At 49.9% G+C, this 27,324-nt stretch overlaps 1 protein-coding gene across 1 annotated transcript in view; it reads right to left on the bottom strand.

The window, feature by feature from the left end:
- Positions 1-25,773, bottom strand: part of HSPA9 (heat shock protein family A (Hsp70) member 9) — a 42,588-nt gene extending 16,815 nt beyond the window's left edge. The window contains exons 1-12 of the mRNA XM_073573816.1: positions 25,602-25,773; positions 20,231-20,289; positions 17,160-17,247; positions 16,468-16,649; positions 11,475-11,599; positions 11,009-11,082; positions 10,092-10,198; positions 9,827-9,989; positions 2,299-2,391; positions 1,951-2,160; positions 1,637-1,864; positions 613-717 (exon numbers count right to left, since the gene is read on the bottom strand). Coding sequence (XP_073429917.1) covers positions 613-717; positions 1,637-1,864; positions 1,951-2,160; positions 2,299-2,391; positions 9,827-9,989; positions 10,092-10,198; positions 11,009-11,082; positions 11,475-11,599; positions 16,468-16,649; positions 17,160-17,247; positions 20,231-20,289; positions 25,602-25,667 — 1,500 coding nt within the window. The 5' untranslated portion in view covers positions 25,668-25,773. The remainder of the gene's footprint in view (positions 1-612; positions 718-1,636; positions 1,865-1,950; positions 2,161-2,298; positions 2,392-9,826; positions 9,990-10,091; positions 10,199-11,008; positions 11,083-11,474; positions 11,600-16,467; positions 16,650-17,159; positions 17,248-20,230; positions 20,290-25,601) is intronic.
- Positions 25,774-27,324: the final 1,551 nt, after the last annotated feature.

Raw genomic sequence — 27,324 nt, 5'->3', positions numbered from 1 at the left:
CGAGTGGGTGGGAGGCAGGGGGCAAGGACCATCCGTCTTCACTTGCACGTCACCTGTGCTGAGCCCGTGGTCCGCCCGGAGAACTATGAGTATACGGGGTGGCAGTACACGCCGTACTCATAGCCTCTTTGTGGGAGTACAGTTGTGACTGTTCACACTGTATCCCTCCTAATACCTGAAAAGGAACGACGCACGTCGAGGTACATATGGGTCCAATGAAGGACCCGTGTCCACCTCCTACTGACACTAAGCTAAACTGGGGAAATTCCCTGCCGGTCGGTGGGGTGTACACTGCGGAGGAGTAGCTAACTTTTTTGTGCATAGTGTCAGCCTCCTAGTGGCAGCAGCATACACCCATGGTCTGTGTCCCCCAATAAGGCGAACGAGAAAGTACAGATCTGTACACACGGCACCTCTGGTGTGCTGTGGCCCCTTCAGACATCTACTTGGCAGGGATGCTTAACCAAGACCCCACCCTTGTAATGTGATGACCTACCCGAAAGATAGACCATCAATTTTTGAAGGCGCAAATATTCTTAGAAAAATCCAATGAGTTTTAAATAAAACGTCCTCTGTTTGCAGAGTCAAAGGACTCGAAGTACAGCCACTTACTAGTGTGAACTGGCCAAGAAGTTTGTTGTCTGAAGCCATTTCTCTTTCACCTTGGCAGACTTTAATTTCCACCTGGGTCTGTCCATCAGCAGCAGTGGAGAAAACCTAGACATGGAGAACAAATATAGTCTGAATTATGGCTCTAGCAATAATCAAAAGCCAACATAAATGCATCAGTCGTTGCCCATTTTAGACAATCCCACAGATATAAAAATAAAGCCCACTGCACAGAAGAATTATAGAAGAAAAAAAAAAACAGAACACAAAAAAAACATTTCTGCTGGAATGGACCATGTAATTGTGCATGACCTAGTATTATGACACTTATGGTGATAGGTGACTGCTCACAGCTTCCTCCAACAGCCATTTACCATGCTGGGGTTACTTACCCAAGACTAGCAGAAATTAAATAAAAATTGTGTATGATGGCAGTAATTAACTTCCCAAAGGTGCCTATAAATGTGAGCATAAAATAAGCTAAGGGTGAGATCCAGGAACTAAAAACGTTCAGCTTCTATTAAAGGGACGCTGTCACAAGGTTTTAGGCGTTATCTGAAAGCAGCATGATGTGGGGGCAGAAAACCTGATTCCAGCGATGTGTCACTAAATCCATTTTGATAAAAAGCTCTGCTTCACCTGCTATGGATCTACCAGTTCTCCGAATGCTGAGCTCTTTTCAACGCCAACCACACCACTAATTGGCAGCTTTATGTGAACGTTTTGCATAAGCAGAAAATTCCTAATCAGTAGGGTGGGTCAGACATACACAGCCCAGTAAGTGATCCATCACTAGAATCAGGGTCTCTGCCCCAAAATCATGCTGCTTTCATATTAAATAGAAAAAATCCTGCTGACAATCTCTGTAAGTTAATTTTTTATTGATAAGGGACCAAATCCTACAGTGGAAACAGAAAATGTATGTTTATGCAATACCATTTAATATTATAATCCCCAAGCCCATAGAAAAGCCATCGCTTACAAGGTTTCTAGAAAACTGCAGTGTATTATTGCATTAATATATTACCTGGCTCTTCTTGGTTGGGATTGTAGTGTTTCTGCCGATTAACTTAGTGAAAACCCCACCTAATGTTTCAATTCCAAGTGACAACGGCGTGACATCCAGCAAGAGAACATCTGTAACATCTCCAGCCAACACGCCACCCTGAATAGCAGCTCCAATGGCAACAGCTTCATCAGGATTAACAGCTTTGCTTGGAGCACGGCCAAACAAGTCTTGTACTGTCTGCTGAACCTTCATAGATCATACACACTGGATTAGTAAGTGTTCTCTCCAAAGTACACACCAGAGCGCCTGAAACATATAGAAACATTTTATACCTTGGGCATCCTGGTCATTCCACCAACTAGGAGCACTTCTCCAATGTCACTCTTGCTCACTTCAGCATCTTGCATAGCTTTTTGGCTTGGCGCAATAGTTCTTTTAATCAGATCACCCACAATGCCTTCGAACTGAGCACGAGTCAACTTCATGTTCAAGTGTTTGGGCCCCGAAGCATCCATGGTAAGGTATGGCAGATTTATATCAGTCTACAAGAAAAGCAGAGGAAAAAGAAAAGCAACGTTTCAGGCAACACTCAGTATGACAATCATGCAGGTAACACAGGGCCCATCTCACTTGCTTCAAAAGCTTTTTGAGTTAGAGAATATTGTTTAAAATAAACCCACCTGCACGGCTGAAGACAGCTCACACTTGGCCTTTTCTGCAGCTTCTCTAACTCTTTGTAGAGCCATGTTGTCTTTCATTAAATCTACTCCAGTCTGGAAAGTTTTAAAAAAAAAAAAAAAAAAAAAAAAAAAAAAAAAAAAAAGGGACAGAACATTAATAACGCAAATTAGAAGTGTCCATAATTAAAGTCATACTATCATATACTATAGTCAAAACGCACACGGCTTCTCCTGCTTGTAAGAGCTGACAGTGAGAACCCCATCACAAGCAGATTAAAAAGGAGATTTTTGTGTACTCACCGTAAAATCTCTTAGCCTTTAATTGGGGGACACAGAACCGTGGGTGTTATGCTGCTGTCCACTAGGAGGCGACACTATGCATAATCTGAAAAAGATTAACTTTGTCTCCTCCTCTGCAGTATACACCCCTGGACGGCGTCAGCCTTCTCCAGTTTTGTGCAAAAGCATTAGGAGGAAAATACCAGAAACATAACCATGCCTGTAAGAAGGCTACTATAAACGAGCTCAAAACAACAATATGAGAACCCAACCGTAACAGCCCGCAAGGGCAACAGGGTGGGAGCTGTGTCCCCCAATTAAAGGCTAAGAGAAAGATTTTACGGTGAGTACACAAAAATCTCCTTTACTCTGTCGCCTTATTGGGGGACACAGAACCGTGGGACGTCCCAAAGCAGTCCGTGGGTGGGAAGCAGTGGACGAATATTGTGCTGACAGTCCCCTAGACTTGGGGTACTGCCGCCTGCAGGACCCGTCTACCCAGGCTCGCATCCGCTGAGGACTGGGTATGCACTCGGTAGTGTTTTGTAAATGTGTGCAGGCTAGTCCAAGTGGCCGCCTTACACACTTGATGTGCCGAGGCCTGATGCCGAATGGCCCAAGAGGCCCCTACCGCCCGCGTAGAGTGCCGTGATACCGGCCGGAAGAGGAGAATTGTTGAGGCGGTAAGCCTCTTGAATGGTGGACTTGATCCACCTAGCAAGGGTGGCTTTGGAAGCCGGTAGGCCCTTGCGAACGCCTTCTGGAAGAAGGAAAAGTGAATCAGACTTCCGGAAAGGAGCAGTTCTAGACTCGTAAACACGCAATGCCCTGACAAGGTCAAGCGTATGCAGAGCCTTCTCCACCCTATGAACGGGAGCCGGGCAAAGGGACGGTAGTGAGATTTCCTCATTGAGGTGGAAGCTGGACACAACCTTCGGAAGGAAGGATGGGACTGTACGTAGAACCACCTTGTCCTGATGAAAAACCAGGAAGGGTTGTCTGCAGGAAAGAGCTGAAAGTTCAGACACCCTGCGTAGAGAGGTGATCACCACCAGGAAAACCACTTTCTGTGATAGAAAGCGGAGTGAGACCTCCTTAAGGGGTTCCAAAGGAGGTGACTGTAGTGCTGTCAAGACCAGGTTGAGGTCCCACGTCTCCAACGGACGTTTGTAGGGGGGAACCAATCGGGAAACCCCTTGGAGAAAAGTCTTCACTTGCGGCTTGTTAGCAATACGCCTGAAAGAGCACTGAAAGCGCTGACACCTGGCTCTTCAGCGAGCCCAGGGATAGCCCAGCGTCCAGGCCTGACTGAAGGAAACCGAGGACCCTTGGAAGAGAATAGGGGAGTGGGATCTGCCCACGAGATTCGCACCATGTGAAGAAAACCTTCCAGGTACGATAGTAAATCCTGGCTGAAGTTGGCTTTCGAGCCCTGATCATGGTTTTAACGACTTCCGGTGAAAAACCTGCTTGGGTCAAAACCCAGGTCTTAATGGCCACGCCGTCAAATTGAGAGCTCCCGAGTTCTGGTGGAAGAACGGGCCTTGTGACAGAAGGTCGGGACGTGTGGGGAGACGCCAGGGAGCGTCTGCTGTGAGTTGCACGACGTCGGCGTACCATGTACGCCTGGGCCAGTCTGGAGCGATCAGGATGGTGGGAACTCCCTCTTGCTTGATCTTCCTCAGGACTGGAGATCAGGGGGAAGAAGTGGAAAAATGTACAGAAGCTGGAACTGGGTACAGTCCTGAACCAGGGCATCTGCTCCGAGCAACCGCGGATCGCGCGTCCTGGCCATGAAATTGGGAACCTTGGCATTGAGATGGGATGCCATTAGATCCACATCCGGGGTGCCCCAACGATGACAGATCTGACAGAAAACTTCAGAATGGAGAGACCACTCCCCCGAGTCCATTCCTTGTCGGATGAGATAGTCGGCTTCCCAGTTGTCCACACCCGGAATGTGGACCGCAGAGTACCAACCTCGCATTCTCCGCCCGTTGTAGGATACATGTTACTTCGGTCATCGCCTGGATGCTGCGGGTGCCGCCTTGATGGTTCACGTATGCCACTGCCGTGGCATTGTCAGACTGTACTCTGATATGAGAGTCTGCTAGCAAGTGATGGAAGGCTTTCAACGCCAGGAAGATGGCCCGGATTTCCAGGATGTTGATGGGCATGGTCGCTTCCATTGGTGACCACCTGCCTTGCGCTCTGTGATGCAGGTGCACCGCGCCCCAACCTATAAGGCTTGCGTCGGTGGTCAAAACCTTCCATTGACCGGAGAGAAAGGATTTTCCCCTTGCAAGCGAGGTTGGCTCGAGCCACCAGTGCAGGGACCTCCTGGTTTTTGCTGATAACCGGAACTCCCTGTCAAGAGAGAACGGATTCCTGTCCCAGGACTTGAGGATGGCCAGTTGAAGGGGTCTGAGGTGAAACTGGGCAAACGGTACCGCCTCCATTGCTGCTGCCATCTTGCCAAGTACTCTCATGGCATACCGGAGAGATCTGGGGGACTTGGAGGAGTGTGTGAACTCCCAGACGGAGAGCCAGTGCCTTGTCTCTGGGGAGAATCACCAGACCCTTGGAGGTGTCGAATAACATCCCCAGGAAGGTCAGAGACTGACTCGGGGTAGTCGAGGACTTCTGTAAATTGACTAACCACCCCAGGCGCCTCAGAGTGTCGATCGTGATCGAGACGTTGACCTCGCAGTCCTTGAGGGTGGGGGCCTTGATGAGAAGGTCGTCCAGGTATGGAACGACTACTATGCCTCTGGAGTGCAGAACGTCCATGGTAGCTGCCATGACCTTTGTAAATGTTCTGGGAGCCGTGGCGAGACCGAACGGGAGGGCCACAAACTGGTAATGGTCTTGGTTGATTGCGAATCTGAGGAACCTCTGATGGGCGGGAGCAATCGGTATATGCAGGTATGCGTCCTGTATGTCTATGGAGTCGAGATATTCTCCTTTTTCCATGGACGCAACGATTGACCGGAGAGATTCCATGCGAAAGTGACGAACTCGAACATACTTGTTGAGTTGCTTGAGGTCTAGTATGGGTCGGACACTGCCTCCTTTCTTGGGCACCACGAACAGGTTGGAGTAGAACCCTCGGAAGCGCTCTTCTGCTGGAACCGGCACTATGACTCCTGCTTGCCGGAGGGAAGAAACCGCTTGACGGAAGGCCTGAGCTTTGAGCGGGGATTTTGGAGGGACAGATGGAAAAAACCTGTGCGGTGGGCTGGTAGTAAACTCGATTTTGTATCCTGAAGACACTATTTCCTTGACCCACTTGTCGTCTGTAATAGGCAGCCAGACCTGCTGAAAGAGTAGCAGTCGTCCGCCTACAAGTGGGGTGTCTTCCGGAGGGCATGAGTCAAGATGAGGGAAAAATCTGAGGTTTTCCTCCTTTAGATTTCGCTTGGCTTGCCTTTGACTGCCAGTTCCTGTCCGGCCTCTGTGCCGCACGTGTGTTGTCCCTGCGGGGGGGGGGGGGGGGGGACGACTACGGTTTTGTGCTGGGTGTGAGACGGACCAGCCTGAAGAATTCCGAAAGGATCGGAAACGAGATTGATTACGTCTTTTAAACGTGCGTTTTGGTCTTAATTGAGGGAGGGAAGTACTTTTGCCCCGGTAGCATCGGATATCATTGTATCCAGCTTTTCACCGAAAAGACGGCCACTGAAGTACAGGAGATTTGTTAGGGACTTTTTGAGGCCGCATCCTCTTTCCATTCTCTTAGCCAGAGAATACGCCGGATTGTAATGGCGTTTGATGCTATTCCCGCTATTCCTCTTGCAGAGTCCAACGCTGCAAGGACCATGTAATCTGCCACCACTGCAATTTGCACCGCCTGGTCCGCCAGCTGAGGATTTGAAGCTTGAAGGCCCTTTTGCAATAGAGCAGCCCAAGCCATGATGGCCTTGGCTGCCCAAACTGAAGCAAATGCGGGAGCCAAAGAGGCACCTGCCGCTTCAAAGATTGAACGAGCCATGCGTTCGACTTGTATGTCTGCCGTGTCCTTGAGGGTTGAACTATCCGGCAGCGAGAGAAGCGTTTGTGCTGCCAGCCTAGAGACTGGAGGGTCCACTTCAGGCGGATCTGTCCAATCCTTGGTGTCTTTCTGTGGGAAGGGGTACCTTGCTTCCAAATACTTGCGATTGGCGAATTTTTTCTCAGGCTGCGAAAAATGCCTAGAAAGGATTTTTTGAAATTCCGGGTGATTAGGGAAGACCTTCGATGGTTTCTGAACACTTTCAAAGGAAATCTTGTGTTCTGGTGCATCCGGGGTTGGATCTGAAATGTCCAGCACCCGAAGGATGGAAGAGATGATATCCTCAACTATCGCAGTATTGCTAGGGGGACAAGGGAGCAGAGCGGTCTCTGTTTCGTTATCTGAGTTGGAGTCACATATGCCCTCTGAGTCTTGCGCATCGCTAAGGAGCTCCCTAGCGGGCGAACTAGAGCGGAGGTTTTCCCTGGTCTGGGATTGTGGAGATCCACATTGTCTTTCCCTATCAGGGGATGGCCTCGGTGACCAGGAGCCACCGTCTCTCTCCCTGGAGGGGGAAGGCCTATTGCTATGTGAGGACGCAGATGAACGCGACCTGTGGGTCCGCTTACGCCTCGAACTGTAGGAAGCGCCCTGTTTCTGAGACCGGACGTCCCTTTGCTGGGTAACGTTCATAGCCGAGACATGACCCTGCAGTAATGTGGAGGTCAGGTTATCTATGGACTGTGTCATAGACTGCGACATCCGAGTTGCCCATTCCGGCGCAGTAGCGGTCGCAGAATCGTTGGTAGGGACTTCTTGGGGTTCTGCTCCGGTTTTTTGGGTACAGTCCCAGCAGTGCGGATACGTGCTGCCGCTGGGGAGAGTGACCTTGCAGGCTGTGCAGACTGCATAAAAGCAGTCTTGCCTGGTTCTTTTCTTTGAGCCCTACATAGTTCCTAGGCTGATTAATAGAGGCCCTACAGGGGTATCTACGCAGAGGAAAAAGGAGTAGGAGAGCGCTATATGGTATAGGAATTCACAGCCGAGTACCCAGGACCCAGCTGTGATCTTACCCCACCGGTGCTCCCCTGAGGTCCAGCGCTGATAAGCCCCACGTCCTGTGCCCCCCCTGGAGACTCTGTGCTGCCTTCCTCCAGGTGCAGCAAGATGGCCACCGGATTCTGAGGTGGAGAGGGAAGTGGAAGGAGAGCTGGAAAAGGGCGCGCTGGGCCATGTAAAAGCGCGCCCTTCCTGCCTCGATCCGCCCCTTCTATGACACTGCAGTGTCATTTTTGTCATCCGGGGGGTGGGAAAAAAGGCGGCGGCTGCGGCTAGGCCGAAGCCGCGGTCTAAATTAGAGGCCCGATGCCCAGGAAGGCTCCAGAGCGGCGCGGTAGTCCGGGAGGGGGTCGGATTTGCACCGGACCCCCCCAGAATGGGCGACTGGCTAGCGGTGGGGGCAGCAGGGCTAGCGGTTCCTGTGTGGGGGGTCCCTGGAGCGCCATGGAGCCACTGCTGCTGCAGAGGCAGGGGAGCAGAAAGCCCTGTCTCTGCTGTGCCACGTCTGCCTGCACCCTCCCCCGGCCCCAGCAGGATCCCACAGCTGGTCTGGGGTCCCTGGTGCAGAATGCTGTCGGTACTCTGACCCTACCTGCGGCGTCTCAACCTAATGCCCCCTGCGGGGGATTAGGGAGGGTGCGTCTGTCACCGTCAGGGGGTCTTCATCCTTGCCTCAACCTCAACCCAGACCCTGAAGGGGGTTGGGGAAGGAGGGGGGGGGGGTCTCAACTTCGGACCAGTACCCGAGGGACTGGGGAACCGCCATCTCCACTTCAACTGGGCACCCCTAAAAAGGGGGCCAAGGAAGGAGCCATGCCGGGAGTCTCGCAGGAGACCCACTTTTCTTCATCTGTTCCGACGAAAGGAAAAAAAAAAAAAAAAAAGAAAAAAAAAAGAAAAAAAAAAAAAAAAAGGTGTGCCTCCTTGCGACACTAAGCAAAAACTGGAGAAGGCTGACGCCGTCCAGGGGTGTATACTGCAGAGGAGGAGACAAAGTTAATCTTTTTCAGATTATGCATAGTGTCGCCTCCTAGTGGACAGCAGCATAACACCCATGGTTCTGTGTCCCCCAATATGGCGACAGAGTAAGTAGACATGCTGAAGCTGCATCACATGGAATAAACTAAGACTGCAATGTGAGGAGACAATTGAACTAGATTATGCATTCATATTATGCCATTAGACAGAACTCAACATAAGTGCCCTGCGTGAAGATCCTTCCACTGTCTAAAATTTAAAGGGAACCTGTCACACCCCCCCCCCCCCCCCCGAGGCATTTTTTAACTAAAAGAGTCACCTTGTGCAGCACTAATGCTGCATTCTGTCAAGGTGGCTTTTAGTTGGGGTCCCTTCCACCGCTGAAAGAATCGTTTTTATAAATTTGTCACTTGTACCTCTAGTTTGTCCGGGGGGCAGGTCTTTCCCCCCCGGACACAGACGCCTCTCAGTCATCAATCATTTCCTCCATTCTTCTGAGCGCCGCCTCCTCAGTGTTCAGTTATGTACCCGGCACTTGCGCTGTAATCGTTTCTTGGGCATGCGCAGTTAGCACTGCCCGTCACATGATGTCTTCCTTCTCGCGCCTGTGTCCGGGGGGAAAGACCTGCCCCCCCCCCCCCCCCCCCCGGACAAACTAGGAGGTACAAGTGACAAATTACAAAAACGATTCTTTCAGCGGTGAAAGGGACACCAAACTAACAGAATGCAGCACAAGGTGGCTCTTTTAGCTAAAAACGCCTGGGGGGGGGGGGGGGGGGGGGGTGACAGGTTCCCTTTAAGGAACTACGGGAAATGTACTGTGCAATTAAGGCAACCATGAGTGGGGAAAAAGCAATCATATGGCAGGGAACTTATAAACTTCACATCAAGTAAAACAGGTATACACAAGAGACAATAGGGTCGACTCATCAAGACTGGTGTAAGCGCTAACTTTGGCTAAGCCAGCTTTGACAGAGTACATGGTGCCAAAGTCTTTATGAGGCACACACCACTTAATTGAGCGCCTCTAAGTGGCTTCCATCCCCACATATTTCCAACAAAGCAGTTTTGAAGTGGCAAGAAAGCGCCAAAAGTTACAAAATGTTTGCACGAATGCGTTGAGCAAAACGTTGGATATTTTCAAAGCTTTTATGCCATTTTGCCCACCATCCCCACACTTTTGAAAATGCATGAAGGGCAGCCATTATCGAAAACACTAACCTCTCTCTTGAATTGCTTTACAATATGCTGTAACAAAGCTTGGTCAAAATCTTCTCCTCCTAGGAAAGTGTCACCATTGGTAGATTTCACCTCGAAAACACCTTTCTGAATTTCCAAGATGGAAATATCAAAAGTGCCACCTCCAAGATCATAGACTGCAATGCTGTAAGAAAAGCACAATATACACATCAGATGGCGACGGAGAAACATTTGCTAAAGTCACGGACATAGGTTCTCATAAAGTTCGGGCAGGAAGTTAACTTACACTTTATCGTCAGACTTATCCAAGCCATAAGCAAGAGCAGCAGCGGTTGGTTCGTTAATGACCCTCAAAACATTGAGCCCAGCAATCTGTCCAGCATCCTTCGTTGCCTAAGAATAAATACGTGGTCATCACTAGTGGGTATATAGATATAGACAGTAATCTCATAGGAGACAATTCTACAAGTCTGAGCTCTAATTAAACTGATGATCAATCATCAACCCAACAAGGGGTTTGGGCATTTTTAGGCTATTTTCACACTAGCGTTACCAAGCACAGCGCAGGGCCACCACTAAGCTCCGTCCCCGGCTGTGCCCCCTCTGGTCAGCTCCTCCTCTGGGCACATGACGCTGCATGCGACCAGTGTACCCTATATTTAGCATTGGGTACGCTGGCATGCTTTTGCCGGCGCATGCGCCCTTCTTGCGCTGCGCCGAGCGCACAAAAATGCAGCAGAGTGCGTTTGGCGCAGCGCAAAAAGGGCGCATGCACCGGCAAAACCATACTAGCACACGGCCAGCGTACCCAACGCTAAATATAGGATATGCTGGTTGGATGAAGCGTCATGCGCCAAGAGGAGGAGCTGACCGGAGGAGGCACGGTCAAGGGCGGAGCTTAGCGGCAGCCCTGCGCTGCGCTTGGTAACACTAGTGTGAAACTAGCCTTAATTAGCGATAAAGGATCTTTTTATTCCTAGAACATCTTTCCTACATGATTTCAGTCTGTGCTAATGACCACCTATGGTTAGAATAATCAGGTGGGTCTGCCCCCAGGCCTACGTTTGCCCTCCACGCCTCACCAATCAGCAACATATCACCAGAGGCTTTACCTGCTCATATGTAGGAGATTAAAGCATTATTTACATAAACTATAGGAAAGGGTAAGAATAAATGGTGATCTACCGGCCGGAGCAGACTTACCTGCCTTTGGGAGTCATTGAAATAAGCAGGAACAGTAACTACGGCATTCTTTGCTGCATGACCCAGATAACTTTCTAAAAGTAAAAATATACAAGAAGGTTTCATCATTTTTGAAGCTGAATATAGTTCAGAAGTACATAGTGGCATGGATTCCTGCAAGTGTAGTAAGTGGCAAAAGCTACCGAAAATTGTACACATTCCCATCCCCAAGCATTGTTCCACTGAAGCATCTCGCCAAACTATGGGACTTGTCAGTCCGCAATATACATAAACCTGCAGTCTATGGTTTACTGCCACTTATGTGTGAAGGAGCTGGGAAAACCCCCTTTTACTTTCCAGTACAGATAGCGCCACTCTGGTCCATGGCTGTGCCAAACATTACAAAACTACAATAAAAAAAAAAAAAAAAAAAAAAAAAAAAAAAATGAATAAACCCAGGCTACAGACATATCCAGGAGAAACTCACCAGCAGTCTCTTTCATTTTCACAAGTACAAATGCACCAATCTGGCTGGGAGAGTAAAGCTTTCCATGTGCTTCAACCCAGGCATCTCCATTAGATGCACGGACAATCTTGAAGGGAACATTTTTGCTATAGTAAAAATAAAATTGTATTAGTAAAAACAATATATATATTTGGATTGAACAAACTGAACAGCGATACAAGGGACTTAGCTCCTACAATCATACTAGCACTATACCAAAAGTTATGCAATTTAAAGGGAACCTGTCAGCTGTTTTGGCCGCTATAAGATGCAGCCACTGCATCCAAAAGATAAGAAAAAACAGGATTTTTGGTTGCTTACCGTAAAATCTGTTTCTTGGAGCCTTCATTGGGGGACACAGGAACCATGGGTGTATGCTGCTGCCACTAGGAGGCTGACACTATGCAAATAAAGTTAGCTCCTTCTCCGCAGTATACACCCCACCGACTAGCGCTCGATCAGTTAGTGAGAAAGCAGTAGGAGAAGCAATAGAATAGAAAACATACAACTCAGCTGTAACTATAATACACAGAACAAAATAGAAGTTGAAACATGGGAGGGTGCTGTGTCCCCCAATGAAGGCTCCGAGAAACAGATTTTACGGTAAGCAGCCAAAAATCCTGTTTTCTTCATCGCTTCATTGGGGGACACAGGAACCATGGGACGTCCCAAAGCAGTCCCTAGGGAGGGAAAAGCAAACTTCCATTAGGTCAGTGGACTCACCACCACCGCCTGCAAGATCCTTCTTCCTAGGCTGGCATCCGCCGAAGCGTAGGTGTGGACCCAGTAAAATTTTGCAAACGTGTGGACAGAAGACCAGGTTGCAGCCTTACAAAGCTGCAGCGCGGAAGCCCTGTGGTGCACCGCCCAGAAAGCGCCCACTGCCCAGGTGGAGTGAGCCTTAACCCCAGGAGGGGGCACTCTGTTCTTGACCCGGTAAGCCTCTAAGATTGCCGATCTAATCCAGCGAGCAATAGTCGCCTTGGAGGCCAGCAGGCCTTTTCGCGCACCATCTAGGATGACAAAAAGGGAGTCGGTCTTCAGGAAGGTATCAGTTCTAGCTAAATAGACCTTCGTCGCCCTGACCAGGTCTAGTTTGTTCAAGGAGCGTTCCCGGGGATGAATTGGAGCCGGGCAAAAAGAAAGGTAGAACGATGTCTTCATTCAGGTGGAAAGCAGATACCACCTTGGGGAGGATGGACGGAGGCCACAGTACCACTTTATCTTGATGAATCACTAAGAAAGGAGGACGACAAGAAAGCCGCCAACTCCGAAATGCGCCGGATGGAAGTAATGGCCACAAGAAAAGCCACTTTCCAAGAGAGAAAAGATAGAGAAACTTCCTTGAGAGGCTCAAATGGGGAACCTGGTAGAGCCTCTAGGACTAGATTCAGATCCCAGGGAGCTCGATATGGCGGTGCTGCATGGGTTGCCCCCTGCAGAAAAGTTTTGACCTGCGGACGAGAGGATAGCGTCTCGTGGAAAAGAATGGAAAGCGCTGAAACTTGACCCTTTAGAGAACTAAGGGCCAGACCAGCATCCAGGCCCACCTGGAGGAATGTCAGCACCGAAGGGAGCGAAAAAGACATAGGTGGAATGTGAGATTGGACTTGCACCAACGAAAATAGGCTTTCCACGTTTGATAGTATATTCTGGAAGACGACGGCTTCCTAGCCCAGATCATTGTGTGAATTACCCAATCTGAAAGGCCTGACTCTTTCAGAACCGCAGTCTCAATGGCCACGTCGTCAAATTGAGCAATCGAGAATTGGGGTGGTAAATCAGCCTGTCACCGAAGAGGCGCGATCACTGAAACGGTAGGCTGGTGAGGGACTTTTTTGAAGATAAGTCCGCCTGCCAGGCCTTAAGCCAAACTGTGCGCCGAATAGCCACCAAATTGCCAGATGCCTGAGCTGCGCAAGACGCGGCATCCAGGGAGGCAGAGACCAAGTATTCGCCTGCATGCGAAATGTGATCGGCGAGGTCTGCCAGCTGCTCTGGCCAGAATACCTTGGCAGAGATCCTTAGCCCATTTGGCTATGGCTTTAGATGCCAAAGTAAAAGCGAAGGCCGGGCTTAGAACAGATGCCCCCGCTTCGAAAGCTGACTTCTCAAAGGATTCTATGATTCGGTCATTAGGATCTCCTAGAGATGCTCCACCAGAAATCGGAAGGACCGTGTTGTTAGATAGTCTGGAAACTGGCGGGTCCACGGCTGGAAAAGCTGACCAGTCTGCGATGAGCTCCGGCGAGAAAGGATATGAAAACGCCTTGGCGTGTTCTCTTTGAAAGCGCATGGTCGGATTTTCTCTCTCTGGACAGAATCTTCTGGAACTCCGAATGAGGAGCGAAGACCTTGGAAGGTGGTTTAGACCGTCTGAAGGAGACCTCCTGGTCCGCGGGAGAGTCTTTGATATTGAAGGACTGGTTGATCGCTCCAATGAGGCTCTGAACCATATCCCTCATATCTGCGATTTGGTCCGAAACCAGCTCCAAAACATCCTCAGAGGGCACATCCGAGAAAGTCTTGCCTGGCTGAGGCTAGGAAGATCGGGACAAGACGGACCGGGAAGAGGAACCGAACCGGTGCTCCTGTCTGGATCTTTGTAGCTAAATATTAGCAGGCTCAACCGGAGCTTCCTGTGACCCGCTGGGTCCTGCGGAAGCCTGCAGGGGCAATCTATCCAGTACGGAAACTAGGGTCTGAGACACCCTGGTAAGATCCGCCACAGATTGTGACAGAGGAAGCCCACCCTGGGATAGGGGACTCACTCTCACTTGGGACAACCGGGGGCTCCTGGGCGGTGGGTTCAATGGGGTTGCTGCAGTCCTGACAGAGGGGAGAGGACTGACCTGATGGAAATTTGCGTTTACAAGAAGAACATGCAAAATGATTGACCACCACGGAGGAAGAGGAAGTTGGAGGACGAGAGCCAAGTGGTTTAGAATTAGACATGGTGAGCTAACCCACTAAGCAGTGCCAGACGGTTAGGGGACGGAGAGCGGAGGAGGGTGTCAGTCTGCAGTGCAGAGCTACTCACGGAACCGGTGTCCTGAAGAGACTTCCAGTAAGGGCTGCACATGTCTTGGGTATGCGGGTCCCGCAGACAGGAAAAGAAGGCAACCAGCTCCCAGGCTGAGGTAAAAACACACGCTTCCTGAATGCGATGGGAGGTAATTAGCTCACTGTGGATCGGCAAAAAGGGGGCAGAGCTAACCGCTCTCCCAAGAGTACAAAGGCGACGCTGCTAAACGCCTATAGGATGACTGGGAGGAGTGGGCCGTCTGCGGGAGAAAAATCCCGCCCGAAAGAAGGGGCGTGGCCTCGCCTCAGAACAAGGCCCAAATAGAAGCCGGGGCCTAGATTAGAAACGGCAGCGCAGAGGCGTTACAAAGTCGGCACTGCCGCGGCGCTAAGCGGCTCGCTACAATCCCGGGAACGGAGGATTCAGGTGACACCGCCCAGTGGAAAGGGATTGCCCTAAACAGTGATTCCCTGATACCCGTTCCCCACTGCCCAGAGTGGGAGCCAGGAAAACGCTGCTGCCAGGGGGACGGGCGGGTTGCAGATACTTACCTTCCGTAGTCTTGTCCTAAAGAGAACCTGAGGAGAGAAAGGAACCTCATTATCCAGGTGAAGAAATCAAGAGGTCCATAAGAAACCCCCTTAGTGGACGTCCGTGTCTCCATCGACCAACAGGCTCTGGTGGGCGAGTGGGTGGGAGACGGGTGCCCGATCCGGTGGGTAGCCCGGGCACGCATCCGTGAAGGGGCTTTTAATCCTGCCGGGTAGACGTATTAGGATACGGGGAGGCAGTACACAACGTACTCACAGTCTCTTTGTGGGAGTACAGATGTGACTATTCACTCTGTAAAGCCCCCATTACACATAGCGATATCGCTAGCAATATCGCTGTAAAGTCACCGATTTTGTGACGTAGCAGCGATATTGCTAGCGATATCGCTACATGTGATACTTACCTCCGACCGGCTCCCCCGCTGCTCATCGCTGGTCACGCGAGAAGGTCCTGGATCATTTCTCGTGGGGCGCTTCCTGCTGTGGAGACAAGCGACGCGTGGACACGGGCGGGAGGACGTCAGGATCGCCGCGTCTGACAGGTAAGTAGCGACCCCAGCGATGTCGCTGGTGAGATCTGCCTGTGTGGCAGCTCACTAGCGACCACTTAGCGATGCACCAGCGATCCATATCGCTGTCGGGATCGCTGATGCATCGCTAAGTGTAACGGTACCCTAACCCTCCAGAAACGTGAAAAGGAGCGACGCACATTGAGGTAGATAAGGGTCTAATGAAAGACCTGTGTCCACCTCCTACTGACACTAAGCTAAACTGATTAATCGAGCGCCAGTCGGTGGGGTGTATACTGCGGAAGAGGAGCTAGTTTTGTTTTTTGTTTTTATTTATTTGCATAGTGTCAGCCTCCTAGTGGCAGCAGCATACACCCATGGCTCCTGTGTCCCCCAATGAAGCGATGGAGAAAATAACTTATTATACTCACCGGGGGGTTGTCCGATGGGTGTCGCAGGTCCAGGACCTCCCATCTTCTTGCGATGCCGTCCTCCTGCTCCCCAGCATCGCAGGAGCACGATGCCGGGGAGCGATGAAGCAAGCAGGAGGGCGGCACCGCACCCGGACCTGCGACACCCATAGGACTGCACCACCCCCGGGCGAGTATAATAAAACTTAATTTTCTTCTCTTGCAGGTTGGATCGGGGGCTTATCTACAGCATTATAGAAGGTCGTAGATAAGCCCTGAAAAGTAGTGGCCACATCTTATAGCAGCCAAAAGAGGCGACAGGTTCCCTTTAAACCTATTTACACAAGTTGGGACGCCTAGTTGGGGCCAACAAATGGATTAATAAATAGGGGCCAACGTGTGCACGAGTTTAGGTGCGCGAGTCATCATTGTGTTGTATAGCCTGTGGAATACCAGCAGAACAATTATACTCATACATACATGTCTTTTTGAACTTCCGGATCATCAAATCGCCGGCCAATAAGCCGCTTTGTGGCATACAGCGTGTTGTTGGGATTTGTAACTGCCTGGCGTTTTGCAGGCATTCCAACCAAGCGTTCGCCATCTGTGGAAAAGGCAACAACAGAAGGAGTGGTCCGGGCACCTTCAGCATTTTCCAGCACCTGCAAAACATCATCTATTAGATATCAGACACGAATCAGGAAGAATGACTAGTAATAAAATGTAGATCAAGCCTGCGCCACAGTGTAGCCCACACCCATGCAAGTCACATCAGTTCTCACACCACTTGTATGTCTACTGAGGACACTTGAGCTCACATATGGGACAAGTGCTCAATATATGATATTCTTCGGTGGTTACAAACCTAAGTGACCAAGTTATGGAAATACACTTCCAGATTCTCCTATGAACAAGCTTATTATAAGGGGGTGTACTGTGGGTAATAGGGTCGGTAACCACCGTGCACCATTTTCACCAGTGTCATTTACAGGAGCCAATGCTGCGAGAAAATCTTAATCAGCTGCTCTCCTATCCTGTATAAAATCTCCCATTACGGAGCATAAAAGGGATATCCAGGATTTTGTGACAAAAAAAAAACCCATCAACATTGCTGCTATTCGACCAAGTGGCAGAAAAGAAAAACCACACAGTCAACCCTTTCCTGTCATTACCTTCGCTTGTTTCCCTTCCATTATAGCGACACAGGAATTGGTCGTGCCCAGATCGATTCCAATAACTGCTCCTTTAATTGCCTCAGAGCTGCACATCAAAATACAAGTGTTAGTATGGAGAAAGCAATCATTACACAGCTAGAGGGGGGAATCCTGAAGAGGTAATACACAGAGCAGAGCTAAGGGCAAGGAATGGCGTCTTATATGAAGAGTCCAGGGACACAAGTACATCAGCACAGCGGTCACACAACAGGCAGATCACAATAACGTCACACCCAATATCTGTCGGTGACTGCGTGTGATCGCCATCACGATACATATAAGCTAAACCGGCCAAATTATTTGAAGACGCACTCCCATCTACAGTTGTGGCCAAAAGTATTGACACCCCTGCAATTCTGTCAGATAATACTCAGTTTCTTCCTGAAAATGGTTGCAAACACAAATTCTTTGGTGTTATCTTCATTTAATTTGTCTTAAATGAAAAAACACAAAAGCGAATGAAGCAAAAAAAATTGATCATTTCACACAAAACTCCAAAAATGGGCCAGACAAAAGTATTGGCACCCTCAGCCTAATACTTGGGTGCACAACCTTTTGCCAAAATAACTGCGACCAACCGCTTCCGGTAACCATCAATGAGTTTCTTACAATGCTCTGCTGGAATTTTAGACCATTCTTCTTTGGCAAACTGCTCCAGGTCCGAGATATTTGAAGGGTGCCTTCTGCAAACTGCCATTTTTAGATCTCTCCACAGGTGTTCTATGGGATTCAGGTCTGGACTCATTGCTGGCCACCTTAGAAGTCTCCAGTGCTTTCTCTCAAACCATTTTCTAGTGCTTTGTGAAGTGTGTTTTGGGTCATTGTCCTGCTGGAAGACCCATGACCTCTGAGGGAGACCCAGCTTTCTCACACTGGGCCCTACATTATGCTGCAAAATTTGTTGCTAGTCTTCAGACTTCATAATGCCATGCACACGGTCAAGTAGTCCAGTGCCAGAGGCAGCAAAGCAACCCCAAAACATCAGGGAACCTCAGCCATGTTTGACTGTAGGGACCGTGTTTTTTTTCTTTGAATGCCTCTTTTTCTCCTGTAAACTCTATGTTGATGCCTTTGCCCAAAAAGCTCTACTTTTGTCTCATCTGACCAGAGAACTTTCTTCCAAAACGTTTTAGGCTTTTTCAGGTAAGTTTTGGCAAACTCCAGCCTGGCTTTTTTATGTCTCGGGGTAAGAAGTGGGGTCTTCCTGGGTCTCCTACCATACAGTCCCTTTTCATTCAGACGCCGACCGATAGTACGGATTGACACTGTTGTAACCTCGGACTGCAGGACAGCTTGAACTTGTTTAGATGTTAGTCGAGGTTCTTTATCCAACATCCGCACAATCTTGCGTTGAAATCTCTTGTCAATTTTTCTTTTCCGTCCACATCTAGGGAGGTTAGCTACAGTGCCATGGGCTTTAAACTTCTTGTTGACACTGCGCACGGTAGACACAGGAACATTCTGGTCTTTGGAGATGGACTTGTAGCTTCCTCACAATTTGGTTTCTCAAGTCCTCAGACAGTTCTTTGGTCTTCTTTCTTTTCTCCATGCTCAATGTGGTACACACAAGGACACAGGACAGAGGTTGAGTCAACTTTAATCCATGTCAACTGGCTGCAAGTGTGATTTAGTTATTGCCAACACCTGTTAGGTGCCTCAGGTAAGTTACAGGTGCTGTTAATTACACAAATTAGAGAAGTATCACATGATTTTTCGAACAGTGCCAATACCTTTGTCCACCCTCTTATGTTTGGTGTGGAATTATATCCAATTTGGCTTTAGGACAATTCTTTTTGTGTTTTTTCATTTAAGACAAATTAAATGAAGATAATAATACCAAAGAATTTGTGTTTGCAATCATTTTCAGGAAGAAAACTGAGTATTATCTGACAGAATTGCAGGGGTGTCAATACTTTTGGCCACAACTGTATATATGCACTTTTTATTACGTGTTGTGTATTAATACACTCGCCTACCTTCACTCTTTCCAGGGTCCAGCACTGTTCTGCTCCTCTTCTCAGTGACATCACAGCTCTGCAGCCTCTCCAGGTGACTGAGGCGTGACGCAGATGTGACATTTACAATAAGTCTATGGGGGGGTTAGAATGAAGCTCTATAAACCTTTATTGTAAAAGATTCCCAGCTCACACATCTAGGCATAGAGTGAGGCTGGTGGCAATTGTAGTGACAACACTGAGAAGAGGACCAGAACGGCACTGGATCCTGGAAAGAGCGATGGTAGGCCAGTATATTAAGACATTACATGCACATAGAATATCTATCTATCTCCATCCAAGAAGCAGAAACAGCACACCGATTTTTCAGATTAAATAAGAGCTTTTAATTTAGCCCATAAGTGTGACATTTCGGTTCAAAAAGAGCAAACCTTTTTCAATATATACAGATGGGGGTGCTTCTTTAACGTACCCCTACAGAAAATTGATTTTTTTTTTTTTTTTAGCTAAAATTGTGCCTATATTTTAGTGTTCAAAAAAGCAAATATCTGGGACTTTAAAAAAAAAAAAAAAAAAGGGCCCAAGCACTTACAGGCAAGTAGTGGCTACCTACCTGTGACCACTCCGTGCTGGCGAAGAACTGTGCCAGGCACGAAAAGGCAGGCAGGTAGCAACAAGTTTTGCTTTTTTTACAAAGTCCCAGATATTTCCTTTAAACGTAGCATGTTCTGATATCCTGGTCCACACTGGACAACCCACATGGGCCTGCTTGGGACACTTTATCTTATAGTTGTAGACCAGGTGTAAACAAGTAATACATAGTCTCTGATGATGGTTGCACTGCATAGTAGCGGGTGGGTACTGTGCCTGACAGTGCCCAATGCCAACACCAAGACTTCTTGAATTTACGTTATGGGGAAGTGGACAACAAACAAGAGTTATCAAAAATATAAAGTGCTATGGAATAAGTCAGAGGTATAGGAATATATATTACTTATTAAAAAGGGCTTCTTACAGATTAAAAAATATATATAGTGCAAAGAAACCAACTACAGCAGGTGATAAACCACTTACGCATAGTTTCTCTTAGACGCCGCTCGAAGCAATTCTTCACTGAAGCCATTGAAGCAACCCTGGGAGGAGAAGTCACACATTACATACAGATATTCAGCAAGTCCATACAGAATGAGCCATGGTGGACAGCATAGGCTACAGAAAGAGTGGGCAAAGTGGTGCCCTTGTCCTTCACCTACAATATATTAGAGGTGAACCTAGGGACAAGCCAAGTGCAGAGTAGACCTGCAGCTAATGAAACCAAGGGTGCTGAAGGGAGCAGACGTCATCAGCGGTGGCTGTAAACACTTCTCATACATACCACGTGGCATCACCGCTGTATTGGGGACGGGAGTGGGCAAAGGAGCGGATGCCTCAGGGGCAAATATCAATAAGAAAAAAAAAAAAGAAAGTGGTGACAGCGGCATAAAACATCTGGAGCAGTGCACATACCCTGGTCTTCTTGCCCGGGCACCCGATCTCCAGGCTAGCGCCATTTTGAGCGGTATTAGCATAATATGACATGAGCAGCGAACCAAGACACCCTATCCCATCACTCTCCATCCTGTTGGCCAGCGTCCCGGCACACAACATCCTCAGCATTGCAAGTCGGGGAGTAAAGGGCTTGTTAGCTCGGATTAGGCAAGTATAAGCTCTTAGGCTGTGTGGCACACGATGCAGATTTGCAGCGGTTCCGCAACGGATTTTACCACGCAGAAACGTTGCATTTCTGCATTGTGATGTACAGTAGCCTTAAAATCAATGTAAAAAAAAAAACGCTGTGCAGACGCTGCGGATTTTTCCACGGTACAAAATCCGCAGCATGTTACTTCTTTTGTGCGGTTTTCTATCTCCCCTGTCACCAAGTCCGCAGGGGGAAAACCGCGATGGAAAACCGAGTGAAAAATGGAAGAAATCCGCAGGAAAAGTGCAGGTCATTTGACCTGCGGATTTCTTCCATTCTGCACGGAAAAATCCGCAGGGCTCAAAACTCCGTCTGCACTCAGCCTCAGTCTGTAAGTGCAGGTGGCGGTTCTACTTTAGGAGAGGGCACAACATTATTTTAGTGTGACTCTGTTGGAACGATCCACCCCTTCCTTACTGTTAATATGGTCATGTTGCTCTCTGAAAGATAATACATCCATACCATTACTGATGCAATCTTTTGTTCCAAACTGAAATATGACTGTCAATCACATGCAAATGAGGAGAGAGTGCTCTGGGAGTGATTAGAGCACTTCCCAAGCCCCAGTCTAAATTCCCTGCCCAGCCAATCCTTCCTTTGCATCACCAACAGCACACAGACTTGCCAATAAAGAGGAAGGTGGGACGTTATGTCAGGGAAGAAGCTGCTTGGCAAGTGCTCTGATAACATCTAGAGCACTTAGGCTGCATTTACATAGGACTTAAATCAGTGATTTTTTTTTCAGTTCAGGGAGCAATAGGTCATCAGGAAAGGTGTGGATGACATTATGGCTCATAGTGACATGGCCATATAAAGCATTTGGTGAGGAGACTTGTTCCTTAAAGGGATGCAATACTTGTTTGTGACACGGGCACTCCACATTACATCACCACGCGCTGCCACTTGGCATGGTAGCCAGCCATGGTGCTGGATCTTTCAGAGAGCACCCCCTATAGCCCATGCATTATGAATGACCTTGAGTGGGAGGAAACCTAAGTAAAGTATCGGGAGAGTGCTAGATTCCGTGATGTGTGAGGGTCCACACGATCACACCTAGGACCCACGTACACAAGGCAACACTGCACTGGGGCTTTTGTTTTTTTTTTTGGGGGGGGGGGGGGGGGTGACCCTAAACTGGAGACGTAGGCATCTACAGTAGGTTTCAGTATACATTCCTCCAATGTCACACTTACACCACTGCTGAGGTAACACCCCCACCCCGGTCTACAGTCACTGTCCTTTCATTGTACCACAGAGGAAGAGGCCATATGGGTGCAGAGCCGATTACATAAGCAACATTCCCAGAAAATGGCTGCCCCCACTGCTAGACACATTCTACTGTAACCCATTATCCTCACATCTGGGGGCACAGCCATATAGCTGGGGGGCTGCACTCCACATGCAGCCAGGACCCAGAGAGCAGGACCCCACTGGATGTGTCCAAGTAAATTGCACATTATACATCTCACAGGATACACAGAACCTGTGCCCCCTAATTACAGTGCAGTCACTCACCTCTCAGTGCATATACAGGGCCTGTGTAAGGGCAGGTGACGGCACTGTAGTTAGGGGGGCCTCACTTCTCACAGGACATGGTGACGGCACTGTAGTTAGGGGGCCTCACTTCTCACAGGACATGGTGGCTGCACTGTAGTTAGGGGGTCCTTACAGGACATGGTGACTGCACAGTAATTAGGGGGTCCTCACAGGACATGGTGACTGCACTGTAGTTAGGGGGTCCTCACAGGACATGGTGGCTGCACTGTAGTTAGGGGGTCCTCACAGGACATGGTGGCTGCACTGTAGTTAGGGGGTCCTCACAGGACATGGTGGCTGCACTGTAGTTAGGGGGTCCTCACAGGACATGGTGGCTGCACTGTAGTTAGGGGGTCCTCACAGGACATGGTGGCTGCACTGTAGTTAGGGGGTCCTCACAGGACATGGTGGCTGCACTGTAGTTAGGGGGTCCTCACAGGACATGGTGGCTGCACTGTAGTTAGGGGGTCCTCACAGGACATGGTGGCTGCACTGTAGTTAGGGGGTCCTCACAGGACATGGTGGCTGCACTGTAGTTAGGGGGTCCTCACAGGACATGGTGGCTGCACTGTAGTTAGGGGGTCCTCACAGGACATGGTGGCTGCACTGTAGTTAGGGGGTCCTCACAGGACATGGTGGCTGCACTGTAGTTAGGGGGTCCTCACAGGACATGGTGGCTGCACTGTAGTTAGGGGGTCCTCACAGGACATGGTGGCTGCACTGTAGTTAGGGGGTCCTCACTTCTCACAGGACATGATGACTGCACTGTAGTTAGGGGGTCCTCACTTCTCACAGGACATGGTGACAGCACTGTAGTTAGGGGGTCCTCACTTCTCACAGGACATGATGACTGCACTGTAGTTAGGGGGTCCTCACTTCTCACAGGACATGATGACTGCACTGTAGTTAGGGGGTCCTCACTTCTCACAGGACATGATGACTGCACTGTAGTTAGGGGGTCCTGACTTCTCACAGGACATGATGACTGCAGTGTAGTTAGGGGGTCCTCACTTCTCACAGGACATGGCTGCACTGTAGTTAGGGGGTCCTCACAGGACATGGCTGCACTGTAGTTAGGGGGTCCTCACTTCTCACAGGACATGCTGACAGCACTGTAGTTAGGGGGGCCTCACTTCTCACAGGACATGCTGACAGCACTGTAGTTAGGGGGGCCTCACTTCTCACAGGACATGATGACTGCACTGTAGTTAGGGGGTCCTCACTTCTCACAGGACATGGTGACAGCACTGTAGTTAGGGGGTCCTCACTTCTCACAGGACATGATGACTGCACTGTAGTTAGGGGGTCCTCACTTCTCACAGGACATGATGACTGCACTGTAGTTAGGGGGTCCTCACTTCTCACAGGACATGATGACTGCACTGTAGTTAGGGGGTCCTCACTTCTCACAGGACATGATGACTGCAGTGTAGTTAGGGGGTCCTCACAGGACATGATGACTGCAGTGTAGTTAGGGGGTCCTCACTTCTCACAGGACGATGACTGCAGTGTAGTTAGGGGGTCCTCACTTCTCACAGGACATGGCTGCACTGTAGTTAGGGGGTCCTCACAGGACATGGCTGCACTGTAGTTAGGGGGTCCTCACTTCTCACAGGACATGCTGACAGCACTGTAGTTAGGGGGGCCTCACTTCTCACAGGACATGCTGACAGCACTGTAGTTAGGGGGGCCTCACTTCTCACAGGACATGCTGACAGCACTGTAGTTAGGGGGGCCTCACTTCTCACAGGACATGCTGACGGCACTGTAGTTAGGGGGGCCTCACTTCTCACAGGACATGGTGGCGGCACTGTAGTTAGGGGGTCCTCACTTCTCACAGGACATGGTGACAGCACTGTAGTTAGGGGGTCCTCACTTCTCACAGGACATGGTGACAGCACTGTAGTTAGGGGGTCCTCACTTCTCACAGGACATGGTGACAGCACTGTAGTTAGGGGGTCCTCACTTCTCACAGGACATGGTGACAGCACTGTAGTTAGGGGGTCCTCACTTCTCACAGGACATGGTGACAGCACTGTAGTTAGGGGGTCCTCACTTCTCACAGGACATGGTGACAGCACTGTAGTTAGGGGGTCCTCACTTCTCACAGGACATGGTGACAGCACTGTAGTTAGGGGGTCCTCACTTCTCACAGGACATGGTGACTGCACTGTAGTTAGGGGGTCCTCACTTCTCACAGGACATGGTGACTGCACTGTAGTTAGGGGGTCCTCACTTCTCACAGGACATGGTGACTGCACTGTAGTTAGGGGGTCCTCACTTCTCACAGGACATGGTGACGGCACTGTAGTTAGGGGGTCCTCACTTCTCACAGGACATGGTGACGGCACTGTAGTTAGGGGGTCCTCACTTCTCACAGGACATGGTGACGGCACTGTAGTTAGGGGGTCCTCACTTCTCACAGGACATGGTGGCTGCACTGTAGTTAGGGGGTCCTCACTTCTCACAGGACATGCTGACAGCACTGTAGTTAGGGGGTCCTCACTTCTCACAGGACATGCTGACAGCACTGTAGTTAGGGGGTCCTCACTTCTCACAGGACATGCTGACAGCACTGTAGTTAGGGGGTCCTCACTTCTCACAGGACATGCTGACAGCACTGTAGTTAGGGGGTCCTCACTTCTCACAGGACATGCTGACAGCACTGTAGTTAGGGGGTCCTCACTTCTCACAGGACATGCTGACAGCACTGTAGTTAGGGGGTCCTCACTTCTCACAGGACATGCTGACAGCACTGTAGTTAGGGGGTCCTCACTTCTCACAGGACATGCTGACAGCACTGTAGTTAGGCGGTCCTCACTTCTCACAGGACATGCTGACAGCACTGTAGTTAGGGGGTCCTCACTTCTCACATCGGGACACTAACCCTGGTAACCCACCGTCCATTTACATTCAATGAAAAACGAGTCCCCTCCATAATCAGAGCAGACCTCTCACACCCCTCCCCCTCTAGTCAGGATGGTGCAATCCTATGACGTGGAGCGTAACCTTGCAGTGAGGAGCCAAGGCCGGTCCATTGCGTTGTATAGGGGGATTTCTTCCATCAGTAGCCCCGTATATGCTGTGCCCTACTGTATTAATGCCATGGCTGATCGCTCCCTCATACAGACCCTGTGACAGAGCACAGATGACGGCCTCCGTCACACGTACCTTCCGGGCCTCGCTCCGCGGCACGCAGGACAAGAGGCGGCTGACGGTTCTGCTGGCGCTCAGCATGATGCGAGACAGATGGAGCGGGAGACACGCGGGGACAAGGCAGGAACAGACAACGGGCACAGTGCGCACTTCTAGAAGTATCCGCAGCACGTGGGAGTGACCTCAGAGTTCAGGCGGCAGGGGGCGGTCCTCGGAGCTCCGCCCTGTGCGCTCACCAGACGCCTGCCCGTGAAGCGTCCGTGTAACGGAGGACACGGCATATACTGGGGCTACCAGGCAAGAGGCAACGGGCTGTGCCGCAGTACGGGTCATGCCTGGAGCCAGTCTGATCCCACAGGCGCCGCTGGTACGGCCCGACGGTCTCCGTAACAGCAGGCATCGCTGCGGACAGCCCGGCCGGGTCCTGCACAGGGCCACCTGTCAAGGTTATCGGGGACAGGAAGTGACTAGCTGTGCGCTCGCTGGTGATGCCGGCAGTCCCGGGCAGCGGCCTCTCTGCAACTCGTGTGATCACATCGTGCATGGTCGGCTGTCTGCCCCTAGTGGCCATACTGGACCCACAACACCGGGAAACCTATAGGGGCCGTGCAGTGAGGGGGGTGCCGACCCTGGGACCCTCATTGATCGGCACATGTCTGACCACCGATCTGTGGGCTGCTGAGCGCTGCGCTCGGTTTTTACCCTTCGCCCCACACAGACTGGATGGAGCAGCCCGAGCCCCCCGTCCTAGAGATCAGGGGGCCCTGCCGATCTTTGTGTGGCTGCAGCCAATCACTGGCCCCCGTTGTCATTGGCTGGGGAACGCTGAGGTCAGTGATTGGCTGCAGCCGTCACGTAAATGGCAGCGATCGCTGTGGCGCAGTTGATAACCGGTAAGTATAGGATCTTTTATTTTTTTACCATTTTCCTCCTTTATCCAAATATTGGAAAACCGCCGTTACGTTTCGGTAGACCTGCGAGATTTGGCAATGGCCTAATGTGGGGGTCCCAGCATCCCCCCCTAGCAGGTGAAACAAGCAGCCGATGTAGAAATGGGCTTCTGTAAGGGGATGATGCAATGGCCTGGACCAGGTGACGAGGGCGATGCCTGCAGCATGTGCTGGGGGGGGCGAATGTTCTGGAAGCTGCACTCCCTTCAGTCCTGGCCTGTGTGGTGCTGAGGAGGTCGCTGCCAGGAGACAGTGGCCCTCTGCACTCTTCTTGGCTTCCAAGGCCTATAACGGTTTTTTATTATTCCATCAGTGGACTTGTATCGGGGTGGGCTTTTTTGGGGCCATACATCGTTTTGGAGCGCCATTCTGCTGATTCTCCATTTCAGTGCCCATATGGTGACTGATTTGGCTATTAGGCATAGTGCCTATCAACAAGTCTGACCACAATATACAGGTGGGAGAAAGATGGATGTAGTCACATACTGTGACATATAAAGGCGTCATCATGGTGACAGATGCCAGAAACATAAAGACCATGAACATATAGTAAAAAGTTTAGTGCGTTAATTCCTTTTGATCCCCGACGCGCGTTTCGCCATGGATTCTTCGAAGGTTGTTTTACATTCATCGCTGTTCTGTATTCCTGGGATGTCATTTAGTCATCGGGTCGCACACTTCCTACAAGATCTGCAAGCGGATTTATTACCTTTCAGGATGCATTTCTTCTCCAGCCTTATCTGCCTCATTGGGCACCATTTTTTACACATCCTCCATTGTTTTAACAA

This window comes from Dendrobates tinctorius, unplaced genomic scaffold (genome assembly GCF_039654945.1).
Source record: "Dendrobates tinctorius isolate UK_male_01 unplaced genomic scaffold, ASM3965494v1 ptg000036l, whole genome shotgun sequence".
In the NCBI taxonomy this organism is placed as follows: Eukaryota; Metazoa; Chordata; class Amphibia; order Anura; family Dendrobatidae; genus Dendrobates; species Dendrobates tinctorius.
This window is presented reverse-complemented; position numbering and strand designations above follow the sequence as displayed.